The 27328-nt window shown below is 50.6% G+C and overlaps 10 protein-coding genes across 10 annotated transcripts; 5 read left to right on the top strand and 5 right to left on the bottom strand.

The window, feature by feature from the left end:
- Positions 1–789: 789 nt before the first annotated feature.
- K460DRAFT_396877 (uncharacterized protein) lies at positions 790–2338 on the top strand (the record flags this gene model as incomplete). Its single annotated transcript, XM_040936127.1, has 2 exons — positions 790–892; positions 942–2338. The coding sequence occupies 2 exons, from the start codon at positions 790–792 to the stop codon at positions 2336–2338; spliced, it is 1500 nt and encodes a 499-aa protein (XP_040786178.1).
- Positions 2339–2881: 543 nt separating this feature from the next.
- K460DRAFT_407952 (Bromodomain-containing protein) lies at positions 2882–5659 on the bottom strand (the record flags this gene model as incomplete). Its single annotated transcript, XM_040937123.1, has 3 exons — positions 2882–3853; positions 3911–5453; positions 5514–5659. The coding sequence occupies 3 exons, from the start codon at positions 5657–5659 to the stop codon at positions 2882–2884; spliced, it is 2661 nt and encodes an 886-aa protein (XP_040786177.1).
- A 194-nt stretch (positions 5660–5853) lies between these two features.
- On the top strand, positions 5854–7367 carry K460DRAFT_368481 (OTU-domain-containing protein). The gene has a single exon (XM_040933783.1). It carries the CDS (start codon positions 6125–6127, stop codon positions 7121–7123), a length of 999 nt encoding a protein of 332 aa, XP_040786176.1. The 5' UTR covers positions 5854–6124; the 3' UTR covers positions 7124–7367.
- Positions 7368–7966: 599 nt separating this feature from the next.
- Positions 7967–8767, top strand: K460DRAFT_341965 (uncharacterized protein; the record flags this gene model as incomplete). Its single annotated transcript, XM_040931170.1, has 2 exons — positions 7967–8194; positions 8243–8767. Coding segments are annotated over 2 exons (753 nt in total), but the record flags the coding sequence as incomplete, so codon positions are not given.
- A 1349-nt stretch (positions 8768–10116) lies between these two features.
- K460DRAFT_387637 (Clavaminate synthase-like protein) lies at positions 10117–11725 on the bottom strand. The gene is made up of 3 exons (XM_040935651.1): positions 11335–11725; positions 11067–11216; positions 10117–10993 (listed from the first exon to the last, which is right to left on the bottom strand). Exons 1-3 carry the CDS (start codon positions 11500–11502, stop codon positions 10292–10294), a joined length of 1020 nt encoding a protein of 339 aa, XP_040786174.1. The 5' UTR covers positions 11503–11725; the 3' UTR covers positions 10117–10291.
- Positions 11726–12320: 595 nt separating this feature from the next.
- On the bottom strand, positions 12321–16225 carry K460DRAFT_290530 (ARM repeat-containing protein; the record flags this gene model as incomplete). The annotated part of the gene is made up of 4 exons (XM_040929207.1): positions 12321–12949; positions 13029–15024; positions 15083–15277; positions 15326–16225. The coding sequence occupies 4 exons, from the start codon at positions 16223–16225 to the stop codon at positions 12321–12323; spliced, it is 3720 nt and encodes a 1239-aa protein (XP_040786173.1).
- Positions 16226–16933: 708 nt separating this feature from the next.
- Positions 16934–19302, bottom strand: K460DRAFT_287021 (glycoside hydrolase family 5 protein; the record flags this gene model as incomplete). The annotated part of the gene is made up of 3 exons (XM_040928941.1): positions 16934–17574; positions 17611–18865; positions 18919–19302. 3 exons carry the CDS (start codon positions 19300–19302, stop codon positions 16934–16936), a joined length of 2280 nt encoding a protein of 759 aa, XP_040786172.1.
- Positions 19303–19641: 339 nt separating this feature from the next.
- On the top strand, positions 19642–21207 carry K460DRAFT_378713 (DnaJ-domain-containing protein; the record flags this gene model as incomplete). The annotated part of the gene is made up of 1 exon (XM_040935102.1): positions 19642–21207. One exon carries the CDS (start codon positions 19642–19644, stop codon positions 21205–21207), a length of 1566 nt encoding a protein of 521 aa, XP_040786171.1.
- Positions 21208–22141: 934 nt separating this feature from the next.
- Positions 22142–24552, bottom strand: K460DRAFT_396871 (uncharacterized protein; the record flags this gene model as incomplete). The annotated part of the gene is made up of 8 exons (XM_040936126.1): positions 22142–22483; positions 22535–22757; positions 22813–23025; positions 23082–23358; positions 23410–23479; positions 23531–23575; positions 23624–24182; positions 24230–24552. 8 exons carry the CDS (start codon positions 24550–24552, stop codon positions 22142–22144), a joined length of 2052 nt encoding a protein of 683 aa, XP_040786170.1.
- A 465-nt stretch (positions 24553–25017) lies between these two features.
- On the top strand, positions 25018–27256 carry K460DRAFT_433300 (uncharacterized protein). Its single transcript, XM_040938365.1, has one exon. It carries the CDS (start codon positions 25027–25029, stop codon positions 27160–27162), a length of 2136 nt encoding a protein of 711 aa, XP_040786169.1. The 5' UTR covers positions 25018–25026; the 3' UTR covers positions 27163–27256.
- Positions 27257–27328: the final 72 nt, after the last annotated feature.

Raw genomic sequence — 27328 nt, 5'->3', positions numbered from 1 at the left:
GAGAAGCATGGGGATTGCTATGGGAGTGAGGAGCTATCACCATCGATCGAGGAGGCAGTTGAGTTGGTGCACGAAGTGCCTTACAAAGGCAAGACATGGACAATCCAGGTATAGGACTCATTCTTTCAAGACTTGAACCGATAAATATCTCACAGCACTCAAGCAGCGATTCAATGTCATTTGTTCTCTCACACGGGCTCAAGAATGACGAGGTCTGGCAAAAGGTCACTATGTTTTCAACAGCATTCTTTCGGCAGCCCACAATGGCTCATCATCTAACAGTCTAAAATTATCTTATACGCTTCAGGAATTGGTCTGGCGATGATTCTATATCTAATTAACATTGACCTTGAACAGTTCTAGTACATGTCCACATCTCTTAGCCTGATCTAATGCATGAGAAGCCTTTACTTCTCCTCATTTTGAATCAAGTTCAAAGCTGTCTATACCTAAAGAAACTCTTAAAGAGCTACACGAACTTGAGTCTATGCATTTCTTGACTGCAGTTTTCGTATGGGCTATTCTTGTGATCATTTCAAGATCAGGAAAGAATATTTAAACCCGCTTACTCCCAGTGTTGATTTATTGATCTCCCGCGGGTTCTCTGGCGGGGGTACTTTGAGTGTTAATATCAGGAAATCATTGCGCGGAATCCTCACCCTCAGTATGCACCAGCAAATGCCATGCGTCTAAGCGGCCCCGCTTTTTTACGCCTCCGCATCGATCGACACCGACTCCACATCTCCGTTCTGGATACCACGCACTGCAAGCACCAAAGTCTGAGCTGCCATGGAGCTTTTTGACCTGCCCGTGGAACTATTCCAGTGTGTTGTTAGGTACCTGGTTAGGGACGTGGGCCCACTCTACGTCGCAGACTACCGGCTTGTATGCAGTACGCCGCCATCCAACCCAGACTACGCAACATGAGCTGACATATACAGGACTCTTCGCTATCGAGATACAAAATGAAATTTTGGCGAAACAACCGCTCGTAGCTTATTCTCAAGAGGAACGTCGATTACCTGCGAGGGAGCCGATACATGTAGCGACCGCCAGAGACGACGCTCGGTTCACGAAGCTTTTCGCTCAACACGGCGGTACCATCATAGGTCATGAGGTTCTACGAGACCAAAAAAACCCTCTCCCACTAGTTAAGCATCTGAAGGTCCTTACAGAGACTGTTCTTCGTCTCAAGGACTCCGAGTCACGCAAGCTACGCAGGACGTACACGTTTGATATATCCAATGCGATCTCCGGAGTGTACCAGAAACAACTACGCTGGCGAATTTCCCTACGCACCTCTTCCGAGATTGCAGATCCTTCGATTGAAGATGATTTACCTGCTGCTCTCGCCGCGACCGGTAACGTAAAGCTGCTCTTGGAATTGGCCTCTACTAGAGCAAACTGTCTGACAAAAAGCGGCTCGTCTCTCCCAGACCCTCTATCGGCGGCGGCAGCGAGTGGACAAGTGGAAACTGTTAAGATGCTTGCAGATCACATCCTCCAAGAAACCAAGGCCAACCCTTCAACTGCAATACGAACAACAACGATGGACCTGGGGGATGCGCTCAAATTTGCGATCCGAAAAGGCCAAATGCAGACCGGAGTCTTGATATCTGACCGGCTCTACAAAGCAAGGGGTCGTGAAATGCTATCGCACCGCCTGACCATGGAGTGCTTGCAATATCTTGATACAGGCCTTCTGCGCAGGGTACTAATCGACAACCAAAGAGTACTTTTGAAACTGCCACAGCCCCGGGACTATGGTACTTTCAACCAGAAGCTTACTCTCCGAGTTTATGAGATGGATCAGCTGTTCACCAAGGGCAGCCGCTCCATGCTTCGTGCCTTTCTTCGCGACGGTCTTATCGATGCAAACCATTTCGACAGCCTTAGCGATCTAGATCAAGCCTGTTATGACGCCACAACGCCGCTTGCACTAGCCGTACACCACCACCGCTACGACCTTGCCCGTGTGCTTATTCAACACGGAGCACACATAGACGGTGTGCCAAGGACAGGAAATCCCGTGACCGCGCTGTGGCACGCAGCAAGAGATGGCTACATCGGCTGCAGTGACGCCCCCCACCCTGGAGTACGCTTCCTGCTCAAACACGGCGCTGATCCTGATATCCACGGGGACTGGAGGTCGCCACTCCGCGCTGCAGAGAAGCGCTGGCCAGACGTATACTTCATTCTACAACAGGCCAAGGACTTTGGTGTTGATGTCGCGCTGCATCCCGATACTTGGAGACGCTATGAGCTGGTGGTAAAAATTCCCATGCAAGTTGATCTCACTGACAGTATCCCATCTCTTTCAGAGCTGATAGACGATTGAGAAACTATGCAACGTGTTAGTACACGTAGGATCTTAATCCTCTCACATCCGTGCTACTATTAGTGTAGAAGATAAGAAAAGCATTGCGGTAATGAATGTACGGAGATTGACGAAAATAAAACCATGCCGATAGGCTTCCCTTATTAGTTGGTGTATTCCATGAAAAATGTGTCCCTCATTCCACCTCTACACTTTAGCAAAGGGAGGATATATCTCCCGTGTTTTTTTTCAAGTCACGCCTGATTTTACTTGATTGAGTCGGGTTACAAATATGTTGGTACCTTGCTCACTTATTTGCAGAACGCTCTACACGTCCTACGCCGAAAACGTCAGTTCCAGTCAACCAGAAAACGAAAAGGCGTATCAACGCAAAAATCCAAAACGTAAAGTATAGTGAGTTGCTAAAATAAAGGCATATTCGAATATTCCCAGCAGGCATGTCCTGCTCAGCTACCCTAGTCCCAACGCCGTGCTCTCAGCGTTTAAGAAAAGGCTAGTAGAGAAATCAATAAAGAGGATATTTCGTCATTACATCGAAACAACTCAAACCTTCTCCTCCAGCCGCGCCGTCATACCCGAGACTGGGAATTTCTCCGCGGCCGTGCGCTCTCTGATATGAAGTTCACGCTCCAAGTTTGCCTGAATAGCATCATTCTGCGTGGCAGTGAGCTGGTCGAGAACCTTGGAGACCCCATCCTTAGATCGGCCATTGAACAAAGCCTCCAAGTCTGACTTAGTAGCAATGGCAAGCTGATCCTCAAGAGCTTGTAGCGCCTTAGTGCCAAGCGCCGACACTGCCAACTTAAACCGCTTCTCCTCGTCAAGCTTCGCCTTCTTGGTAGTCTCCTCGCGCTCCTCAGCACCAGCATCGCCAGCCTTCCGCTTCGTACCTTTCAGTGCATCTTTCTTCGCTTTGGCGGCGAGATAGCGTGCCGAGTGGCCCAGGGCGCGACCCTCCTTAGTCAAAGGCTGGTCAACATTCAGCGGTGGCGCGGTGAAGAAAAGCACGCGGCCTTTGTCATCGCGCTGGAATTGCTCCCGGATCTCTTGCGGAATACTGCTATTGGCGTGATCGTTTAGGACATAAACTTCCACTGGCTGAGGAGCTTTGTACCCAGAGGGCGGTTGCTGAACGTAAGGCTGCTGATAGCCCGGTGCGGGACGAGGAGTCTGGAAGGACTGCATAGGAGCAGTTGGCTGTGGGGTGAAGGGCACATGGGGTGTTATGGACTGATAGGCTGGCGCGGCAGGTGCTTGTTGGTGAATATGAGGGGCAGGTGACTGTGAATGAGAATGATAGTGCGTCGCATGTGTGGGTGTGTAGGCAGGTGCAACATGGTGTTGTTGGGGTGTTGGAGCAGGCATGGGCGTGAGACTTGGTGCTTGGGCGAGAGGGTAGCTTCTCGATGACTCGTAGCTATGCGTTGTAGCTGCAGGTAAGGGTGGTGTAGGCATTACGGGTGCTGGCGGAGGCGTAGGTGGAGGAGGCGGTGTGGGCTCTGGTGGTGGCGAGTCCTACGAGTTTGTTAGCAATCATATCACTTGTACATTGAAAGAAGAGTGAAGACCCACTTTGGGGTCGCGAGGGCGCCGATGAACAGCGCCAATCTTGGGGGGAGCATTTTCAGCACCCCACTCTGGCTTTGGAAGATCATCATCCTCCTTCTGCTCATCTTTGAGCATGTAAGCGATGGGACTTGGCAACTTCTTCAGCCTCCTTGGTGCGTCGAATAGATCCATCACGTAGTCCTTGTCTCGAACTTCATCAGGTAGACAGCTAGCCCACGTTTTGATCTTGTTCAACTTGTGGTTTTCCTCGTTGTAGCGAGCTTCGCATACATAGATCTCCTTGTCTGGGGGGAAGTCGCGAGGGCGGCCCTTATTGTATCGCGTCACGAACATGACGAAGCACCGGTCCACCACTTCGTCGATACGGTGGTCGCGATACTGCCCAGTCTTGACGACCTCGTTCTCGAGAAAATGACGGTCGAAACGGTGTACAGTCTGCTCTGGGCGGTAGTACCAACATGCGTTTACCCATCTTCCGCCTTCGCCATCCTGCCATGTACGGTAGATTTGGGCTACGATGGGTTTTGTGAGGTCGTTTGCGTTCTGTATGTGTATCCAATCGCCAACTTTCCAGAGCTCGCCATTGTGGAGGATGCCATTTGGCATGGGAATGCGGCCCTCGTCCATGACATAGTCAGCATCGGGCTTGTCCTTTTCAGCCTTTGCAATTTTTCGCGACTCCTTTTGCAGATGAACGGCATCCTTGTATATCTGACTATCTTCCTCGTTGTATTGCTTTGCGTTCTCGAACATGAGCTCCACGTCTACCATAAAGTGGTCTACCGAGTTGTACTTCTTCCGCTTTAGTTTGCGCTTAAGAATATCCATGGCCATGGGGCTCTTGATCTCGGCGTGGTACTCGGGCATGACAGCTTTATCTGGAACGCGCTCAAATGCGCTGACCATTAGCTTGTTGGCCTGATTTCGAGGCTTCCTGATGCCCTTCATGATGGTCTTGATTCGTGCTTCCATAGGTGTATCGACCCGCGGCGGCCGGCCACGCTTCTTCCTTGACTCTGGATCGTCGTTCTTCGGGTCTTCTTTCGCTGCTCTCGAGCCACCCTCGCGCTTCGTGATAGCTGCTAAAGACCGCGGCCCGCGCCGTCGCTTGCGTTTGCTTTCATCCTCTTCATCATCGTCTTCCTCTTCATCGACCTCCAATTCCTCTTCGTCATCATCCTCGTCCTCTTCCTCTTCTTCCTCTGGTAGTAGCGGGTCTTGCTCCGGTATCTCCCCGAGATATGGCAGGGTCGCGACGGCCTCTGTGATGACTTTTTCATCCACAAGCTTCTTCAGCTCGAGCTCGATGACCTTCTTCACTTCTAGCGCATCCACATAGGCTTGCGAATCCTGGCGATTGTAGACTTGGGCATTGTGGGGTATAAGCGCGAGGTCGCGCACAAACTCGGAGAAGTTCTTGTACTCTTTCTGTGCGACTTTTAATTTAATGGTGCTAAGGGCCATGGGCTCCTTGATGATATCGTAGTAGTCGGGCACCGCGCGTTTGTTGACCTTGCGTTGAAAGAGTTTGGTGGGGTCGTAGCCACTGTCATGTTGTATTAGTCTCCGTGCACATGGTTGTCTACATGATGTGCGCAACACTTACTCTTCGGTTCTGTAGTCGTAGACATTCTTCAAGAAATTGGACATGGACTCCCATTCCTGCGCGGTGACGGTCGAGGTTGCGCCAGCGGACTCCGCCGTCTCTGTCGTCGGCACGGGCGTTGAGCTGGGCGCGCGTCCGGACGCCATGCTTGAATTCTTCCCGGATAGCTAGTTTGACTGTGTTTGGAATGCGCAAATGGATCGTATCTGGGCCTGTCGCGTCGCAACCGTAGAAGTCGCGACTGGCCTCATGGCCCCTGCGCCGGCTGCACTTTCCTCCGATCCCTGCCGCCGATCACCGGGAGTCCGCCGTCGGCCTACTCCCGAACATTCACTGGCGACAGGCCACAGGCCACATGCTGTATGCCACTTGTTCACACATTGATCGCCTTCGAACCTTGTTCCATAGCTGAGAAACCATCGCTGTAATCCAACAATCCCCACCTTCTGTGCATATACGTGAAGTGTGCCTCCCCGCCCATAGACTCACTGATCGCAGCTTCTAGAAGGCCCCACCACCTTACGCCGTAGCCCCTCCCTTGAGCGCGTCACTGCTCACACTCACTCACACTCATACATCCCCATCTCTACTCTCGCAAAGGTACCAGCAACATGCCAATACGAATTCGGTTACGAGCGCCCAACGGCCAGCACACACTCTCCCTCGACGACAACGCTGCCGTGTCGGACCTCCTCTCCTCTATCAGCAATTCCACAGATCTCCCCTTGTTCGAGCTGAAATGGAACTTCCCGCCACAACCCCTCGATCCCTCGCTTTACGGCCTGTCCACATTGCTCAAAGACACGGATCTTAAGCTCAACGGCGCGCAAATAATGGTCATCGCACAAGCTACTGGAGATCCCAGCGAGCAAAGGCAGGGAGAGGAGTCTCAATCTGCCTCCCAACAATCACAGTCTCAGTCAGCCCCATTGTCACTCAAGCGAAAGCAGGCTTCGGCTCTCAAGGATACCCCCGAGGTCCCGGTCCCCGATCGCGGTGGCACCATTGTACTGCGGGTGATGCCAGACGACAACTCCTGCATGTTCCGAGCTGTCGGTAGCGCTATCCTCACCGATACGCTCGACTCCATGACGGAACTGCGGTCGATGGTTGCGCAGGCTATTCAGCGAAATCCAGAGTACTACAATGAGGCCATCCTACAACGATCACCAGACGATTACTGCAAGTGGATATCATACTCCGATTCGTGGGGCGGTGGTATCGAGCTGAGCATCCTTTCGCAAGAGTTCGATATCGAGATCGCCAGCATTAACGTGCAGGACCTGAGAGTTGATCGGTTCAATGAGGGAAAGCCGCGGCGTTGCATTCTCGTCTACTCGGGCATTCACTACGACACCATTGCTTTTGTTCCGCACGGGGTGTCACCTTTAGACTCCGAGAACGACATCAAGCTTTTTGATTCGACAGACGACGTTATACTTGAGGCAGCAAGACAGCTCTGTGGAGAACTGAAGAAACAGCACTACTTCACCGACACGCAGAAATTCGATGTCAAGTGCAATACCTGTGGCTGGCAGGGTGCAGGTGAACAGGGAGCATTGCAGCACGCATCTGAGTCGGGACACACAGATTTCGGTGAAGCCGGCTAGGGCCTCCTTTTCAATCGTTTGTCATGGCTCCAGAACTTGCTTGATACCGTACATAGATGGCGCTTGTGGATTATTAGGGTGATTTGGTCTTTGTATTGATAAGACGTATACCCAGGCAACAGACGGCTTTAGAAGATACCAAATTAGATGATTAGTATGTCTCTCACTCTTCCCTTCGCGCAATTATTTTCTATACCCAGAACCAAATCCTCGGCCGATTGGCTTCAATAGAAATTCCACTAGCTAGCTTTGGTGCTTCCGCGCGATCCAGCATCCATGTGGCAAACCCAGTTCTTCCTTCTCGAAAGGCCTAACGGCATAGTTCCAGACTACTGGGAACATACCTCGCTCAGCCATGTCCAGTTTATTACTACCTACCTAGGTAGACAGGGGCGGGTGTGTCAACGTCCAATGACTCTTCATATCTTGACCGGGAATTAAAGTGGTTTATCGGCGCTTATTCCCCGACCAAGCCAGATGATATGCAGTGTACTCCTAGAATAGCCGTAGTCCATGTCAATTGACCGGTGGAGGAACTCATTCTCAGTTCCCTATTGTTGGGAGATGCTTAGCCTCGGGCTCGGCCGTAAGCTCATCTTGGATTTGGTTGCTCCCACTAACATTGATATTGGGTTATATACCTGGCCAACTCCCGCGTCGATTCTGCTTACTGAAAATGCCTAGTCCAAGCACTGGATGTCTTCCCGTCGCTGTAAGTGGCTGCATATCGACAACACTATACTTCGAGCACGTCTAGGCTATCTATCAGGCCTGAACTAGCCAGTCTGAGACTATTCGCAAACGACCCGAGACTTTCACTGTCACTGCATCGTGCTCATCTAGATGTGGGAGCCTTTCGGCACTACGTCTACAAACGCGACCGCCTCGTGGAGATCCGAACCTAATGAAAGAGGCACCCTCAATATTTTGTCAACATGTCTAATCACACTTATCTTGTGTGTCTATACATGTCTTCACGTGGATATTCCAGAGCATGGTAAAACGCCTTGGACGCACGTACTGAAGAGAAAATTGTTTTGGTTACTTCCTGGAATTTTCGCTCCCGAGATTGTACGTTCTGTCGAGTGTGCAAGAGGCCCTGATTGATAGCCCCACTAGGTCGCCTTTATTGCTGCCAGACAATGGTTTTTCGCGAGGAACCTCGAAATACACATGAGATCTCTTTTGGACCCTTTAGTTCTACAGACATCGAAAGACTCGAGCGCCTTTGGTTATCTGAGAAGCCATAGATCCCGTGGCCTGATAAGACTTCACTCCTGGACACGGCTCCATGCCCACTATGCCCTCATGGGAGGCTTTGCATTCGACACAAGCAAAGCGCCTATCCAATTCATGCCAGAAGGTCGAACTCGACTGACACTAACATCAGTCGCCTTGCGCAAACTCGCATTAGACTACCCCGACCTGGTCCCGGATATTTCAGCTGAGACTATTCGTGAGAAAGGCAAAGCAAACGGGTTTGCAAAGAGTATAGTCTGTATTCAGGCTTTTTGGTTCATCGTCCAAGTAATAGGCCGGCTTGCAGCGAAGTATCCGATAAGCTTATTGGAGATGAACACCTTTCTCCATGCTCTTTGCTGCCTGGCAATATATTGCGCATGGTGGAACAAACCTCTGGACATTGAACACCCTTCCTTGATAGATGCTTCTGAAGACCCCGCTCGGAAGATTTGTGCATGGATGATAATGCAAAGCGCTATTGGCAACCGTCCGAAATTGTACCCACGGAGCACGATTTTTGCATTTGGTGTTGCGGTTCGCCATCTGGTATACGAGGAAGACGTGCTACACAATGAAGATGAACAGACTAGCCAAGTAAAAGAGGTACTTGAACTACTGGCTAAACACAGACATAATCACTGGGTTGATTGTGTTGCCCCTGATGACCGCGTTCCACCATTAGCGGGCCCAGACATGGAACACCTAAAACTATATGCTGGTCAAAAGTGTCTAGGGTTTCGACTGATATTTGGGCGTGAACCATTAGGACCCCCCTACGATGTACATACACGACTATCCCCAGCGAACGTTGAGTGTCTGCGACTCGCTCGGGCCTTTCGAGAGCAACAGCACCTCGCACCGGACTGGCATTTCGGTCCTCTTGAAAATTACACAGATTTGAATCAGAATCTGCTCGTAACATCTGCTTCAGCGAGATCGTACCGAAGCAGAAGGAGAACAACAGACGACGAATTAAAAAACTGGGCGCCTGCGGGTCAAAATAAGTCTAATTGGGCACCGAGATGGCTCTTTCGAAAGTTAGGCAACTCGAGCGATGCCTTTGATTTGGGTCTGGTCATCGCCTGTGGTCTCTACGGCGGTGGTCATTTGTTAGCTTGGAACGGTCCGTTCGCCAGCGAAGGCGAGAAGATGTTTTGGCGAGTTTGTTCAGTGTTTCTCGCTGGCACCTTTCCCGTCGTTACTGGCGCGTATCTTCTGGTCATAATGGCGTCCTACATTCCAACCGTACTACGTGCGGTGTACCCGAAGTCAAGACGGGTACGACGGTGGCAAGAAAGTTGGACGACCCAATTTTGGTTTCGGGAGTGTTGGATGATACGGAAAGCTGGGCAAACAAGCATGCAAGTAAACCCCCGGAATGCGCGGTTAAAATTGATCACGATACTAGTCAGAGAGTTGCCTGAACTTCTTTTTAAGATAGTATTCGCGTACTGGTTCATCTTTTACTGTGTGGCAAGAGTGTATCTGATCGGAGAGAGCTTCAAAGGCCTCGCTTACCTCCCGGACAAAGTTTACGAACAGCCGGACTGGAGCCAATTCTTCGCGCATATCGGTTTTGGATGAACGAAGCTACTCCTAACCGGAATGGATGTTCTGAAACAACTTGATCTGAGATCTCCATGAATCTGTCCGCACTTGGAACAGAAAGAAAGTCAGAAACCCGTCATAAAGTGAAGGATCCGGCGAGCAAGATCATGGTTCAACATAAGGTGAATAGGTACATCATGGCTGGCAGGGTATATAACTTCTGTAGCTTGAATTGCATCTTAGGAGGAACCATTACCTGGTACAATACACATTCAGGACTGCTCTCCAATGCAAAGTAGAATACTTCGACCTATCAACAGTGCCTCATCACGAGTGATCACGACTCCGACAATTAAGACACCCGTTCTAGTCATTTACTCACGAGTCATACAGCGCAGCCATCCGCATCTGCACATACCCCCACGCCGTAACCGGCTCATACTTCTTCAGATTACCCTCCTCATCCCAACAACTCGGCAAAGCATCGATGACCGTATCCATATTCGCCGTGGCAAACACAGGGATCGAGTACCTATCCGGCACAACAGCCCTTCCCAGCCCTCTATCTCCATCGACCTGCCGGTTTTCACCCGGCAAACCCACGCGATGTACAGTACTCCGCCACCGATCATTCGACCAGCGCGCCATCAAGTCTCCGATATTCACGAGCACGGTGTCTTGAATAGGCTCAGCGGGGCAGAAGGCGCCAGGTTGATGCGGATCTTCTATCTCCAGGCCGCCTACGTTGTCTTGGAATAGAAGCGTTAGCGTGCCGAAGTCTGAATGTGCGTTTATCCTCGAGCGCTTGTTTTGGCTTAGCTGCTCTGCGTCGATGGCGGGATAGTGCAGCAAGCGCAGTTGGAATAGCGAGTGTGAATGTGTCGAGCTAAGGCCTGGTTCTGGTACGTTCAGCGCGATGCTCAGTGCGTCGAGGATGCGGTGGATCAACTCCGCACACTCGGTGAAGTATGTTTCCATGAACTCTTTGAATCCCGGGAGTTCATCTTCGGGAAGCCATATGTTGGGTTGTGCTGAATCGTTTACGTTGCCGGATTCGAACGATTCCTTGTAATCGGGTATCTTTTCCCATCTTAATGTTAACAACCGCAGCTGATGAGTTGGAAATCAGCGAACAGGATGGAATATAACGTACCTCGCGATCCTTCTTGATTTCTTCAACTCCATACTTATGCTGACTTACTTTCTCCACCCCCGGCGCCGAGTACCCCCTATGATGACTTCCACCCGGTGGATGAGGCGCGAGCATCTTTGTCTTGAGCGGGAGGTCAAAGAATGCTTTGGACTACCTCAAGTTAGCCCAGACATCTGCATACCCTCAAACTCATCCACTGTCTCCCCCAGACGCTCGCTCTTTCGCAGAGTTGCAAAGGCCGTAATGTAAAGTAGATAACGTAACGTACCCACTCAAAGCATCTCCCCACCATTTTCCTACTCACACCATGATTCCTCAAATACACAAATCCTACACTCCGGAACGCATCATCCAGTTCCCGTGCAATCTGTTCTCGCTCTTCCTTTCCACCGTTGAGGAATAGGCCAAAATCTACAATCGGTATGCTGCGCTCCATATTACCTTGTGCACTTTCTCACGCAGTCGACTGGACTGTAGCTGTGACTCAGGAATATAGAGTAAGATTGTATGTATTACCGTGTAAAGTGAAGTGTGCTAAGGTTTGTAATAGGAGTTATAATGTCTGCTTCAACACTACGCTTACTGCTGCAAGAGGATTGCTTCTTTATTGTTTGACGGTTGGCTTTTAGAATACGACAACGTGTTAGGTAGCAGTAGTGATGTCGTTGGACCCTGAACGAGCAAGTGAGGGGGTTATCGATAAGCTGAGCTATTTATCAGTGCAAGGTGGGGTGTACAACATTCACTCAAGCGCTCACTACTAGATCTAGCTCTGCTGACGTGGGACTGCCACTTACTAATCGGTAACTTGAAGGTAGCTGGTTATCTGTCGCTATTTGATTTTTCCGCCAGCAATACCAGCTGATCCATCATGACTTCCTTATACAATTATTTAGCTTTATGAGAATAATATAATTAACCAACTAGCTACCTAATAGCCCTCCTAGCAGTTTCTTCAAGTTCCTACTCAGTCTAAAGAGAGGTAGAAAGCAGAAAATGCAGTTGGCCAAAGGAGTAAAGTCTAAATATAGAAATCAATAAACGAAATAGAAAAAGATTATCCGCCCAGAAAAGCAGACGAAACTAGTCACCCAATGCCATCTATGCATATCAAAAAAAAGGAAGAGGCGCACAGAAGCACACCTCATTATCTTGCACAAAACCGTGGACTCACTGACCCCATAGTCACATGACCTCACTACCTCACTCTCTTCATCGTCCTTAGACCCATCTCCAACGCGCGCACAAGCCTACTCAAGATTCCGCAAACATATCCGCAACGCCCGCGAGCGCCGGACTAGTCCCGCGCACAATCTCCGGCTGTTGATCTACACTCATATACTGTTCCATCATGGCACTCTTCTTCTTGGGCGTGGGTCTGGTGATCTTGCCCTGCTCATGAATACTAACGCCCTTGATGCTGCTCAGTAGATCAAGTACCATACTTCTCTGCATGCGCTCATCCTGCCGATTCACATATTTCAACTTGGACAAGCGCTTGTCAACACGAATCTGGTCGCCCATACCGGGTAAGCTCAAGATGATGCTTCGAGGGATTTCTTCATCGAGGTGGATGATGCCTGCAATGAGCGATGCGAGTTCTTTTTGGCAGTCTACGAAGTAGGGTTCGTGGAGGGAGGTGATGGCGGATTTGAGGATGTCGTTGCAGAAGTAGTCGCGGATAGGGGACGGCTCTTTGAAGCGCGGAAGGAGAGTGCGCAGCACGCGGACAATGGTTACGACAGATCGCGTGTCGCGGACGCTGATGGTGGAGGTGCAGAAGAGTAGGATGGGTTCGAGGACCGAGGGTGTGGAGAGGATGAAGTCGCACATGGGTGGGCTGTTGGTGTCCCGTCGCGTGTGCTCGTCTTGTCGGGCCAACTCTGTGTAACATTAGTTTGGATGTCTAGATAGATACAGCTGGACGTGGCCTTCACAGAAAGACTGATAATGGTGACTCACCTTGCCTAGAGTCGAGTAGAACAGCGACAAGCGAGACAGATGAATAGGTGAGCTGCCTCAGAATGCTCTCCGTCTTCATTTCGTCTGTCAGGTTGTCGTTGTTCCCCGACTCTGCCACTTGACGGGCAACCTCATTCCATTCGGCAGATATTTTGCGATCCAGCTCGCGAAACAACCCTTGGATCATGGGCGGTAAGAAGTGCAATCTAAGCTGGGCTGGACACCCTTCGATGAGATGTGTAGATACGGTTAGTAAGACAGATAGATGATGCGCGGTCAACGCGCCAGCGTGGCCAAATAGCGCTTGGCTCAGGGGACCTGGTAGGTCCTGTATGCCGTAGAAGAAGTCGCGAAATCGTGTTAGAGAGTAGAGGATGTAATACGAGCTCTCCCTGATCTGTCGTACCGTTCCTCGTACTGTCGACGCAAAACCTTCGTATGTGGACTTCGACCCGCTGACCCTTGCGAAGAAGTCGTCTCGACTCTCCGTCGAGATACCAGCTTGCCAGAAGCGATCCGTCAGCACTCTCCGGATGACCTGTTGTAGTTCTACTGGGAGATGTGACCAGTTGCTCTCAATGTCGTTGAATGCTTGCGCGTGGCTTACAAGCTGCAGAAGGTTGGGAAGGAGGACGGGTATCGCCTCAGCCCAGAGGATCGCAGCAGTCTCATATGCCGGAGATCCGTCCCGCAATTTTTCGGTTGAGGCCGCAAGCAGTGTCTTTGTGAGTCGTAGTGGAAGGTGCTGCGACCGCTCAAGAATCGAAGCTTGCAAGGCCTGGCCATCACTAGGAAGCTGCTGCTCAGACCAGTCTTGCACGTTTCTAAAGTTGTTCGCCAAAAGGAAATCTGGTAACTGACCCATACCAAGAACACCGCAGAAAGACTGGAAGGAAGATATTGCCGCTGTAAACTCATCGTTGCGCCACCCGTCTTTCACTTGATTCAGCATCTGTCTCATGCGCTCTTCTTGCGTGGCCTGCTCCAGTGTCGTACTTCTATGGATGATGATAAAAAGGAAAGCGGAATATGCCATTCGTTGTCGTTCATCAGTAGTTGAGTCATTGATCATCTCGTTGACCTTGCTCTCTAATTGGTCGTACACATTCATAAAGTCATCGGCGAACTTCATTGCCAATTTCTGCATCTCCAGACTACATATTCTCTCGAGATCTTTGACTGCATCCGAGTATTGTGGAAAGGCGGTGTTGTCTGCTAGCCGGATGGTGAGTAGGTACTCAAGGAAGGTAAGCGCGAAGCCAGGTCGGTCGCCGAGGGCCTTGGTTGAGAGTGTCGACATTAGCGTGATGACCTTCCTCGCGACTTCTGGGTCTTCGAAATGTGCTTGTAAAGTCTGTCGCCCCCACTCCTCTAATGAATTCTCGACAGTGTTTCGCTTTCGCTCGTCATCCAGCGCATCCTCTCCCTGAGCCTGTATCCACTTCATAAAGCCCTTTACTGCAGCCTCAATGACAGTGACCTGCGCATCGACCTGAAGAACAGGAGGGGAATGCTTAGAGAAACTTTCTGGTCGAAATGGAGCTTGGTTGCGGTATAGATTCTGTAGCATGTTCGTGGCTTGACCGAGAATGTGCTCTATAGCCTCGACTGGTGTTCGTCGAACAAGAACTTCGATAATATCTGCACAAAATCTTCGGTAGTTACCTAAGAAAGCATGTCTTTCTGGTACGGTATCGATGTCGTCGTTCAAAAACTGCAAAGTGGCATCATTGGTATCTTCGGGTAGCGATTCATACCGAATCAAGCGTGCACAACATGTCTCGAGGAGACCGCCGACCATAGAGTTGACCACGTCAGAGTCTCGAACGATGCGCGATCGCAGCAGCTTCGTCCAGCAATGAAGGACAGGTATTGAGACGACGAGGCTTGGATTGCGCATGATGTCATATAGGAAGCCGAAGACGCCGGCTAAATCGCTGCCCTCGGGAATGGATTGAGGTTTCTGTTCGATGAAGAGGCCGAGGCTGTTGGCCAACTGTTTGCTATTAGTCAGATCCCAGGGGTTAGACGTTGGTTCGCAAGGGTCATCGTACCTCTGACAGCTTCTTGCATAACATATACTTTTGGTCGTCTATGTCGTTGACGTCCATGTCCACTATTGTCCAGTTGTACACCTCTCGTAGCAACGATACGCTTCCTGGTGTGAACATGGGGCATACTAGCTCGACAAACTCATCGTCGTGGAGGTGATGTCGGCTGTAGATGGCTTGGAGGACCTCGATAGCAGCCTACTTTAGTTAGTCATAATCTATGAGCTTTCTTGGGTCGATAGCTACCAGTTGCATCTCCACGACGGGCAACGCCAGCGCTTTGCAGACAGCCTCAATGACCTGTGTTGCAGCAATGGCCTTTGGAATGATCCATGGCATAGCTGCCCTTAGCGCATTCATCGTCTTGACGGCACATGTCCTGACCCCCTCCTGGTTCTGGTAGTCCTGTCCTAGACACCAGCCCAGATTATCGCATAGTCTTGTTAGCCACCCTTGTTCCCCACACCGTACCTCCAAGCTTTTATCTCTTGTGGGAAGCTGCTCGTGTAGTACCACCATGGGTGTGAAGATGTCGACACATGCGCGTCCTAGGTCGCTGCCTCGCAGGCCCGCCGTGGCATCCTCGCGGTTGAAGACTTCCTCAGAGAGCGTTTCCAAGACATACAGAACGATAGCTTGGTGGTGTAAAGAGCTCGTCCAGAGGGAGACGAGCTGCTCATCCATGTTTAGCCATTCGGCGGCCCAGCTTCGCTTCGCGATTTCTGTCCAAAGCTGCGCGACTTTGTTCCTCAAATATACCGGGTCATTCTCTGAGGTGTTTTGTGCCAGCTCAATCACATAGCCTCGAAGCGCCGTCCCTTGCTCGAGGGTAAAGTCTTCCCAGCTGTATTTGATCGAGTACTCGAGCATTGTGAGGCCATAGTGGCGAAGTTGTGCGGGCTGTGAGCGGTCGAGGGCGAGCGTGTGTCCATGCGAGGGAGCTTCGGGGTGACGTTTTGCTTGCTCGAGATATTCCGTCGCCTGTCGGCGGGTGTCGTTGCTCGAGTGGGTCGCGTATATGGCTTGTAGTGCTTCCAAAACTTGCGAAAGGTCCGAGTGTGTGTTGCCGTTCAGCTGTTGATGCTGCACGTCGCCGCCGCCATTTGTGAAGGCTGTTTGCGGGGGTTTGTCTCGCCCAGCGTCCATGATGGAGGCGGCTTCTGGAGCCTGGGCCTGGAAGCCTGAAACTAGGGAAACTATTCGCGCGCTGAAAGTCGAGATGCCAATTCGTTGAGCCGTTGGGTGCCTGCTTGCTGTGAGTTCGTGGAAATTTTGGGCGTGAATGACCGCAAGCGGGAATGGGTGGAGGGACAAGGTTATGGGTCGAGAAGTTTGGCGCCCGATGTCTGTCTTGCACCAAAGACCGGCGGTGGAGCGTGCAAGCGCAAGATCACTGACTCTCAGCTGTCAAAATATGGTGCACTTGTGTCTTTCAACTAGGGAACATGTCCGAATATTCGTTATTTACGCCTCAGGTACCACAAACGCGCTCTAGTACGCTGCCGTCCTCGCGCAGTGTCGCAGCGCGTTCCAGGGACGCGGTGTCAGCTGCTCGGCTGCCGGCCATGACGATCAGGCCTACGTTGAGAAACGCCTGCAAATGGCTACTATATACACTCCATACTGTGCTCCTCAACATGCTCGCCGCCGCATCGTCCCGAGTTCACGACATGGTCAGGTACGTGGCCGGGCTTCTAGAAACAAATAAGAAGCGCCGCCAAAAATGCTGACTGCGTGAGCTGAGCATCGGCTGACATTGCATCCCTGTGCATAAGCCACATCAAGTCCACACGCTCAACACCACGCTCAACACCACGCTCAACACCACGCTCAACATGGTCAAACCTCGTCGCCTTACATGACAGCGCAAGCCTGCTTTTGACACTGCTGCAGGTACCCCTCGTCCTCTTCTGTGCCTACGGCGCTGCCTGATTTGCGTGCTACACCTTTCACGGTAATGGTCTGCTCTCCCTCGGCGTGCCACCATCGCAGTATCTGCTGCCATGCCCCATTGCTTTCATCCGAACTGATGGTCCATTTCCCGCCGCTGACTTCGACATTCGTCTGCCCCGATGGAAAGTGGAATTCTGGAAGATAGCAAATCGTCGGCGTACCCTCTGCTGTCGAGCTCGGTGCCGAAAGCGCGAGCCTGAACGTGCAGTTTTTCAAGTCGAAGCCATAAGATGTTATGTCACCATGGACAGCGACAGGTGCGGGTCGAATAAAGGCTTCGGCTGCACGAAGACCGCGAACTTCATCATCTCTTCTGTTTGAGACCATTCCCTCTTCCGTCACTGTTTTCTGCAAGTTAGAAGGACTGATGCTGAGCGTGTCCGTCGATTGCGCCCTTGAAAACGATGGTGAGTCTACATCGAGCGAGGCACGCGAGTCGGCGGGTGAGAAGGCGCCTGCTGGTACTGCTTTGTCGTCCAACGAGAATATGGACAGGTCTTCACCATTCCATTGGTCGCCCCAGTAATGTGTGTTCTGAAAATCTTTTAGTTCCCATCTTTAATAATCGACGTCTTGACTCACCGTGGCGACGTAAGTCCACAACGCAAAGCCATTAGCCGCACTTTCCTCAAGCGCGAAATGGTTGGCATCTAACGCTGCAATCTGGCTACTGTAATTGCCCGTCTTGTATGCGTACTTGTCGTCCATGTCGTAGGGGATGCCAATCTCGGTGAAGACGCAGGGGTGGACCCCCGTGAACTCTGTACCTTCATCGCGTATCGCCTTGAGCTGATGCGCAAAGCAGTTTCTAATAGCGTTCTCGCCGATTTTTATGGCAAATGCTGGTGTCAAGTACTTTCCTCGTAGAACACCAAAGACGTCAACGTTCCATACCCGGTTCCATTTCTTGGTCATAAGGGTGATACCGTCGTAATAATGTGGTGAGAAGATCATGTTCGGATCATCATCCTCGGTCCCCTTGATCGTCGGAGGTATCTCCAAGACTGGAGGCTGAAAGAACATCAACGAGTCTGGGAAGATGGACTTGACCATCTTGGTGTACTGGCGATAATGTGGTAGCCAGTAGTGGTTTGTAAAGTACTCATAGCTGATTGTCGCACCATTCTTGGGGTCTTTTCCAAAGTAGTCCTTCCTTAGGCAGGTATCTGTAGCTGGGTCCCATACCCCGTGCTGCGCCCATAAACACTCGCCCAGTTGCCACCCAGGGTCACGCTTCCAGCCGTATTTGGTGTCGTCGTAGTCTGGAGACAGCCACGCCGTCTTGCCTTCTGGATCAATGAGTGCGGTGCCACTCTTGTACGGGCCCATGCCACCAAATTCCCAAGTTGGGATCTCGCAAGCTCTACCCGATCCGGTAAGAATTGCCTGCCAAGCCGTCGGCGAGGTGCCCTTCTGGAGCTTCTGTTCGCTCGGTATTGAAGTAATGTCCTGGAAGCTGATCAAGCCTCTGTTGGGTTCGTTCATGCTCTCCCATCCGACTATTGGGTCGTGCCATAGGTCACCGGCCTGGTTTATGCGTTTCGCAAGATGCTCGCATGCTCCGATATAGTGGTCCTGCAGATAGTCTTGAATGTTCTTGCCGTCGATGATGGCCTTTGGCGCAAAGTCGTTGCCACCGAAAAAGAGGGTGAACATGACCTGGCAGACCAATCGCGTGTAGTTGGTTGCCCAGATCATCTTAGGAAAGGTGGCCGGATCGGGGTATGTGTTTTGTACGAGGGCGGCTTCGGTCACGGCGAAGTACTCTGGATCCAGTCCGCAGGCGTAGAGAGTCCACATTGGCGCTCCTGAGCCTCCAGAGAATCGCGACCACTGCAAGATGTATGAGATTGGAAGTAATGCGCCGGACTGGAGGGCATACCTACCACGTCCTGATGAGGATCCATGAAAATATAGAAGCCATAGTCCTTCGCCTTTCGTAGTACGGCAATTGTGTGGTCGATCCACTCTTCATCATACTTGCCGGGTCCCGCATGCTCTATCGCCTCCCAGGTGAAGACGTATCGTATGGTGTTGTATCCCCAACTCCGTAGCCGTGAGAAGTGTGTCGCAGCATCTTGTACAGAGAAAGGTCGATTTACGAACGAGACGTTGTCGCCGTCGAAGAAGTTCTCGGCAATCTGTGAGGGCTGGTTGGGAGTCGCAGGGAACTTTGCGTCGGCAGCACAGTTGATGCCGTGAAGGATAACCTCTCGGGAATCCTTGTCTCGAAAGGTGTTTCCGTCTATTCGCAATCTAACAGTCGACATATCTGTGGAAGAGTAAGGAAAGAAAAAGTCCGACTAGAGAGCAGGGAGCATGGCCTGTTTAGTAGCTCATGGATGCCCGGGTGGAGGTATGTCATGACAGCCTAGCGTCATATGTAGCGTGATGGGGTGCATACGCGCGCCAGGGTCCCTGCGCCGCTATCGTTGGAGAAGGGTGGCTGAAAGGACAACTTTCACTTATCAACTTCAGAAGACCAAATATAAACTCGACGCCCACACCTTCCATGTCCTGACAATTCTCGCCCGCCTCGCCCTCCCTTTGGCGTTTGCACAACCAACCTACAGCCACTCATTATAGATACATCACTACAATAGTACAACATGATCCTCCGGCTATCATCCATCGCCCTCGGGCTGCTCTCTACAGGCCCCCTCGTGAGCGCACTCTCTCCCTCGGACATACCAGCGGACACGCCTGTGTCGCAGCTCATCAAGGATGCCAGTGTGAAGCTGGCAACGGGCAACGCGCTGGATGCCCTCACCTACTTCGACGTGGCCATCTCGCGCGACCCGCGCAACTACCTCACCTTTTTCCGACGCGGTGCCGCCTACCTCTCGCTCGGAAAGACGGTGCAGGCGCAGCACGACTTCGACAAGGTGCTAGAGCTCAAGCCCGGATTCGAGGGTGCGCTAGTGCAGAGGGCGAAGATAAGAGCTAGAAAAGCCGACTGGACAGCAGCGCGCAGCGACTACGAGGCCGCGGGCAAGGTTGATGACATCGCGCAGCTAGAGGAGGCACAAGGTGCGGCTGTTCTGGCCCAAGAGGCCGCAGACAAGGGCGACTGGGAGTCATGCGTTAGCCATGCAGGGACCGCCATTGTAGTAGCTGGTGCCGCATACGACATCCGCAAGACCAGGGCCAGGTGTCGCTTTGAGAAGGGCGAGGTGGTCGAGGGCATCAGCGATCTCCAGCACCTTCTCCAGATCAACACAGGCGACATCGAACCCCACCTCCAGAGTTCAGCCATGGCCTTTTACTCCTTGGGCGAAACCGAGAAGGGACTGAAGCACATCGCACAATGTCTGCAGTCAGACCCCGACTCCAAAGCCTGCATGAAGCTCCGCCGACGGGAGAAGAACCTCGAAAAGGACCTCAAGAAAGTGCGCTCCTTCTTCGAAAGGCGCCAATTCGCCACGGCCTCGAAACTCCTCATCGATCGCGGCGAAGAAAACCCGGGCCTCCTCAAGGAAGTCAAGCAGGACTTCCAAGACTACATCGAGTCAGGATACATCTACAAGAACTCGCCACAAGGCTTATATCAGAACCTGGTCGAAATGACCTGCGAAGCCTACGTAGAGATGAATAACCTCAAGAAGGGAACCCCATATTGCACTGAAGCGCTCCATCTAAATCCAAACTCACTGCACGGACTCCTACACAAGGCGCAACGACAACTCGATGCCGATGAATTTGAGGACTGCGTCCGAACGCTCGAACACGCAAAGGAACACCACCAGCACCAAAAGCTCGAAGAACTCCACCAAAAAGCCCACACGCTCCTCAAACGCTCAAAAACAAAGGACTATTACAAAGTCCTCGGCGTGGATCGCGACGCCAATGAGCGTGAGATCAAGAAAGCATATCGCAAGCTGAGCAAAATATACCACCCGGACAAAGCTTCTGCCCAAAACATCACGCCCGAGGACGCTCAGAAGAAAATGGCCTCCGTCAATGAAGCATATGAAGTCCTCTCAGATCCAGAGTTGAAGGAGAGATTCGACAGAGGCGATGATCCAAACAGCAACGAACAACAAGGCAATCCGTTCCAAGGCTCACCGTTCGGTGGTGGTGGTCAGCAGTTCATGTTCAAGCAAGGCGGCTTCCCCGGTGGCAGCTTCAAATTCCAACAGGGCGGTGGCGGATTTCAAGGCTTCCCTGGCTTTTAAGTTCTGAGATACTTTTCATCCCTTTTCTCATTTCCCATTACGACTAGTGGCTATTGGTGTTATTGGGGCGGCGTACTATAGGCTTGGTGTAGACGCATTGTCCCGGCAGGCGTTTTTTTCAATCATGTTTCGATTGTATATGATATCATGTCTTTGGCCTCGTGCTCTGAATGCCTTCCTTTAGCAATCAATAATTCTCCCTAAACTCCCATCTTCTTAACTCGAAATTATCTAAAAAAAAAAAAAAAAACCATTGACAGTGTTGGAGGAGCTATGTTTTTGTCTTAAAAAGGCATACGTGTTAATCTCTAAGTAGATATTAGATACGGAGATATTGATCAACTCCCAAACCCCTTCTAAGCTTCCTGCAGAACTTTTAAAGACTACAGGACTGTTCTTTATTAAGAACTAGATTATGTGACTACTAGCCACCTCTATATATATAGTAGCCAGTCCCTCCTATAGTTTGCTTATCTAATTAACTCCTCATTCTCCTTTAGAAATTCTTTAACTATTCTTGAATCCTATTTTTCCTCACATATCATAGTATAGAGGCTTCCAAGTTAGCGAGTGAGCAGGGATGTGGAGGTATGCAAAATCCAGATCATCTCTTCGTAATAGATGTCGAATGTATGCAGCACTTATGGTTTGTGTCCAATTCTACTTGATGAGAGTTAAACTCGGGGGTTAAAGACCTTGCTTTGTCATCAACGCAGCGAGGGGCATGGCCGGCTGGGATGTGACGCTCTCACGAAGTGTGGAGACGGCTCTGCCATCTCCACACTTCATAAGGATCCCGCAGCGTCACTTTGCGCGTCTTTACTGCGATAATACTTGACACCTATAATTATACAATTTCGCCTGTTACGTATGGCATATCGGCTATCAATTGTTTCGTGTTCACGACGACGGGCAATCAGATCCCAGCGAGCCATTATCCGCCCCCAAGCTTGACCTTTACATCTTTCTGCGCAACCCGCCTTCCGTCCACATAAGTCGCAAAGTCAAGCTTCCCAAGGCCCAGAATGGTCATTTTCACATCGAAGTGCACGTACTTGTAGCGCTGCCCTTCACCGCCATCTCTGACCTCTAAGCTGTTCCACCGCACAGGGAATGTGATAGTAGCGCACTCGTGGACCTCATTTGTTTTCCGGGTCGGTGCAGTGTTAGCCTCAGACTCGAATATTTTGATAGTAAAAGACGACCGTGGGAGGTTCTCCGGTTGGGTCAATTCCCACGACAACGACACTGGGTCTATTCTCGACACATCAACACCCTGACGGAGTTTAGTACCGGGGATGAATACAGAAGTCATTAAGAGCTATACCTTTTTGACGTACCACCGCATCTGGTCGAGCACCACATCCATATGCCGTACCGGGCATATTCTCCTGTCCTCCTGTGCGTGCTTAGAGCTGTCGAATGGCTCTTTGATCATCATGCCATAGTGAGCTTTTGATATGTACGAGGTCACGACGGGGAATGGCTGGTCAATGAAATCGTCGTACGTCATCCCCTTGATCGCGGCTCCGCGGCAGATCGATGCCCATCTGATGTGGTTAGCAAATTCGGTCTATAGTTCTACAAGGTACGTGTTGGACATACGTTTTTGCACCTCGTGGCTGTATCACATCGGTGTCTCCTGCTGGGAATTCCGCTTGCAGCCGTTGATACAGAAACTTGTTGCTGCCTAGACCACCCACTAGAAGGATTGCCCTGGGTTTTCTTTGTTTATCTTTCATCGTTCCGTTCCTCTGCGTGTTTACTAGTAAGAGGATTCTCTCCAACACCGGATCAAAGATGCTTTTGATAACGTCCCTTGATGAATGTATCAGCATATAATCTGCGTAAGTTTAATTGATGGTTGGACTAACGAGCTGAACCGCATTGTATCCCCTGTAAGATGTTTACTTCCATTACCCTTTTTGAATCTTAAAAGCGGAGACTTGATCGCTTTTGCTACTTCGTGGGGAATCGGGGTGGCGATTTCGGGCGTGTCGTTGTCAAATTGGCATTTGATGGACTGATCCCAGGCTTTCACAAGGCGACGGTAAGTCTCTTTGGGCAATTTCGAGACTTTTTCTTTCCCAATCAGCCCTTCTATGTGTTTAACGAAGCCTTCGTCAAGAAAGATTGAGCCGCATAAGTCCACTATAAGAGAGCATGAGCTGATATTAATTCAAGATTGGTAGTAGTACTTACTGTCACCGCCAATACATTCGCCGAGATTGATAGAAGGTTCTACTTGATCTACCTCGTACGTAACGATATCCTAACGCTAGGTGAGTCGTTATCAGCTGAGGATTTAGTGTATTAGACTTACAACGGTACCGCCACCTGCATCACATATGACGACGATATCTCCAACCTACATTCAATCAGCCCTGACACTTTTTCGAATTGAGCGCAGGCCTACCTTGATGTTGTGGCGGACATTGCCCTCGAAAAAGGCGGCTATGGCGGCAGCTTCTGGCTCTCCCACAAACTCCAGCTTGGTTTCTAGACCTCCACCTTGGCGACTCAGAAGTCCAGCCTTTTGTGCTGCGCTATGCATTTTGTCTCGCGCTTCTTTTGGCCACTTTGCTGGCACACTTAAGATGATCCGGAACGGCATACCGTCAATACTATTCGGGATCTGTCGCCTTATATCCTCAAGTGCGCATAGCCATAGCCTTTGCAAGTAGTCCGAGGTCACGTCCACTTCAGTTTTGTTCAGCTTCTGCAAAAGTTTCTTTGTGGACTGAAGTTGTTTGGATTCGCGGACTTTTGGCGGAAGTTTGTTTTCCGCAAGCAGGAGCTTGAACCAGCTCAGCCGTTCGGCATCTGGCGGGATAGAGTATCCCCATTGCACCACTCCTTTGTCATAAGTTATCTCTGTAGGGACTTTGACATGGTGGTCGCCATTTGGCCAATTGTCAACCGTGTTAACATCGTTATAGTGAGTGCCCGAGATCGCCCAAGAAACACCAGAATACCTGGCGGCCTGTTAGCCCCTGAACATACACGCTAGACTGATACATACGTTGTACCAAAATCGATGCCAATGTTGATATGGCGCCGATCGAGATCTATCGCACTGTAAGATGTATGTGAAGAGTGAGGAGACTGCGGCAAGGCAACTGAGGGGTACCGGGAATTAGAGGAACGAGCAGGTGCACCAAGTGCATATGGCGGTGGTCTCCGAGAGGGAATATCAAAGTGTGGAGATGGTGGGCTCGGTGGTAATTCTACTGGCATTGGTGGGGGAGGGGGTGTTCCATAGAACTCCAGCGGCTGGTTCTGGTAATCTCCTTTAACGGTCGCCTGGGTTCGTGCATTGTCGGGAAAGAGGTAACTGTTCGCCATGACAACTGAGATTCTAGCGAGGGTTGACTTCACCAGAAAGTGCTTCGCAAAATGGTAAGAGTCAACGTAGAGTATACCGTAGTCGTGCTTACTTTGCATGAACATATATCAGAGTCGCCCCAAAAGCTGAAGGATGGGTCTAGATGTGGGTCATACGTGTATCATTGGATATCTGCGATCCCATAATTCCCGAAGTAACTTTGGAACCCTCAAATGCTCTCTATTGCATGCCAGTTCAGACTGATGGGGCGCCTAATGCAGCCACACGCCAAGACGGCCTGCATCAATAGATGCACACTTCCGACTCAGCCTGGCCACCAAACTCCAGAGGGCGCGTAAAGCAGGCTAACTTGCATAATTCGAGACCGGTGGACTGACACAGCTGAACGTACGTGGCCAGATTGCGGCCCAGTACAATTTCGAACCTTTCTCTACGTGGACTTCGCCCCCACTGCGTGTCAGAAACGGATTTCAATGCGTCTTTCCCTAGGTCAGGTCGTCGGCTTTGTATCTTATAGCGAACGTGGATGCCTCAAGTTAAGTAGCTGGTCCAGCGAATTGGGGCGGAGCTCTCAACGAAGCACAACTTTCTTGTCATGTCAAAACTTTCCCGCATTCTCTAATCTGATCTACAAAGCCTTTGCCACCCCCCAAATAGCATCAAATATCTTTACAAGTTCCGTCGGCTTTAAGTGGGCAATGTCGCCGAGAAAAATGATCGAGAACACGGCTGGTGTTCATGCGCAAGAAAACAAATTAAAGAATTATCTGAAGAAGAAGCCATGGGCCCAGAGCTCGACCCTCAATTCCAAACCAGTTCCAAAAATTCCAAACGAGAATTCTTTAGAGGTAGAACGTCCTCATGCACAGCATTACTCGTCAAAAGCGCATGGAAATAGAAGAGATTCGACATCCGGTAAACGGCAAACACCTCCTACACCCAACAGCAAGAAAAAAGCCGACGATGCGCTCGCACTTGAAAGGGTGCGAAATGAGAGACGAGAGCTAGAGAGAGGGTTGAGCATAGATTCGATACCGGACGTTGATGGTGAGGGTGTGCCTCCGATTCCTCCACCACACGATGCGACCGCTCAATGCAAGCAGTCGACAAGACCAATAGGGAATGGCATCCCGAGCCCCAAATTATACTCTTCTTCTGCCAGAATACCTCCATCAACCACCAGCTCATCGATACCTGGCCACACGGTCGTTCCACCTGCAGTTCCATACTCCAATCATGTATCTGGACCCCAAGGTCATAATGCCAACATGAGAGATGACGTACGGTATTTGACACAAGGAATACCGGAGCCAGTATTGCAAGATCAAAACTCGATGTGGCAGGAAACCTCTCAGGCTATGACTGTCAGTTTGCAGCAACAAAGGAAGCCAGTGCAACAACCGACTAACGTTTTCAAGAGAAAGCCGCCAGAGGTCGGGATGCCTGACGTCTCACTGGATAACCTACAGAAAGCCAGCGATCAGGCTCTGCAAGTCAAAGAGATGTGCATAAGAAATCTGGAAATCCAACTAAGTGACTTGAGACATGCTCATGACAATGCTTCCGCCAACGTTACCATCGTAGATGAAGAAAATACAAAACTCAAAGCCGAAATATTGAGTTGGCAAAAGCAGTTCGAGAAGGTCAACCAGGAGCTGCTGCAGACAAGGTCAGAGGTGAGGAACAAGGTGGACGACAAATGGTTACTTGCGCAATGGGACGACCTACACGCCAAAATCGAGAACCTATCCCATTTGTACTTTGTTGGCCGCCCAACCAAAGTTTTTGGCTCCATAATAAGCCGTGCAAAGGGTTCTCTAACAGAGAATTCGGATTCCCAGGCAAGCGAGAACCTCAAGCGTCTTACTCGGGAGCATGCACAATACACTGGCTCAAACACCCAACGGCCGCTTATCGTCCAAGCATTCATTTGGTGGACCTTGACGAACTCTGTTTTCAATCATAAGAGTTCTTCCGAGGGGGGTCTTCTGTGGGCCGGCCAGACACGCGAGCCGCTCTACAGTCTGCAAAACGAACTTCGACCTTTAGAGTCCAGAGGCCAGTCACATGAGGAATCTAGGGATCTGAAGAGGCTGGAACTCGAAACACAAAGTTACCACAAGTGGCGCGCCACGACCTCTATCATGCTATCACAGAAAGATTCTTTGCAGCGAAGGACGAGCAGTATAAGTTTCATCATAGCCGATATAATCACGGATATAATGAAGACTGTATCACCACTCATCCAAGACCACCAGCGTCCAGCTGTTGATCAAGATATCCAAAAGCAACTCCATACTATTCTACATACTGCAATAGAGCTGGATTCAGAATTATCCCAACAGAGAGCTTGGATCTTCTGCGAGCAGCGGGGGTTTGACCAGCTGAGTGGTTTCCCATTTGATAACGATGCTATGGAAATGACAAATGACTTAGATCATGTGAAAAATGGTCAGACACGATTTGCGGAACCATGTGTTGAGCTTATGATTCGGCCTGCTCTTTTTAGAGCAGGTAATCAATATGGCGAGGGGTACTCTGCGCGACATGTGCTGAGTAAGGCGAAGGTTATGGTTAGGGAGAATCTAGCCACTAGACGGCGGGGTTAGTCAAACATATATCATACCATCGCAAGAACAGGCTACATAGAAACAAGAATGATAGTAGTCATAGGTATGGGGGTTTACTGGTCACAAGGCGCCGTGTTGATTAGGTAGTCATTCAACAAGCGGCAGGGCAGGGATACTGTGCAGCGTAGAAGCGAGATATCCCACT

Source organism: Cucurbitaria berberidis (assembly GCF_010015615.1).
Source record: "Cucurbitaria berberidis CBS 394.84 unplaced genomic scaffold K460scaffold_4, whole genome shotgun sequence".
Taxonomy (NCBI): domain Eukaryota; kingdom Fungi; phylum Ascomycota; class Dothideomycetes; order Pleosporales; family Cucurbitariaceae; genus Cucurbitaria; species Cucurbitaria berberidis.
Note: the sequence above shows the minus strand (reverse complement) of the source record. Positions and strands in the feature narration are given on the sequence as shown.

Excerpts from the sequence above, each read along its gene's own strand:
- K460DRAFT_368481 (XM_040933783.1), top strand. The coding sequence starts at position 6,125 with ATGCCAATACGAATTCGGTTACGAGCGCCCAACGGCCAGCACACACTC.
- K460DRAFT_387637 (XM_040935651.1), bottom strand. The coding sequence starts at position 11,502 with ATGGAGCGCAGCATACCGATTGTAGATTTTGGCCTATTCCTCAACGGT. Across the intron at positions 11,217-11,334 it reads TGGGGAGATGCTTTGAGTGG|TCCAAAGCATTCTTTGACCT; the intron begins GTACGTTACGTT and ends AACTTGAGGTAG. Across the intron at positions 10,994-11,066 it reads AAATCAAGAAGGATCGCGAG|ATACCCGATTACAAGGAATC; the intron begins GTACGTTATATT and ends AGATGGGAAAAG.
- K460DRAFT_433300 (XM_040938365.1), top strand. The coding sequence starts at position 25,027 with ATGCGTCTTTCCCTAGGTCAGGTCGTCGGCTTTGTATCTTATAGCGAA.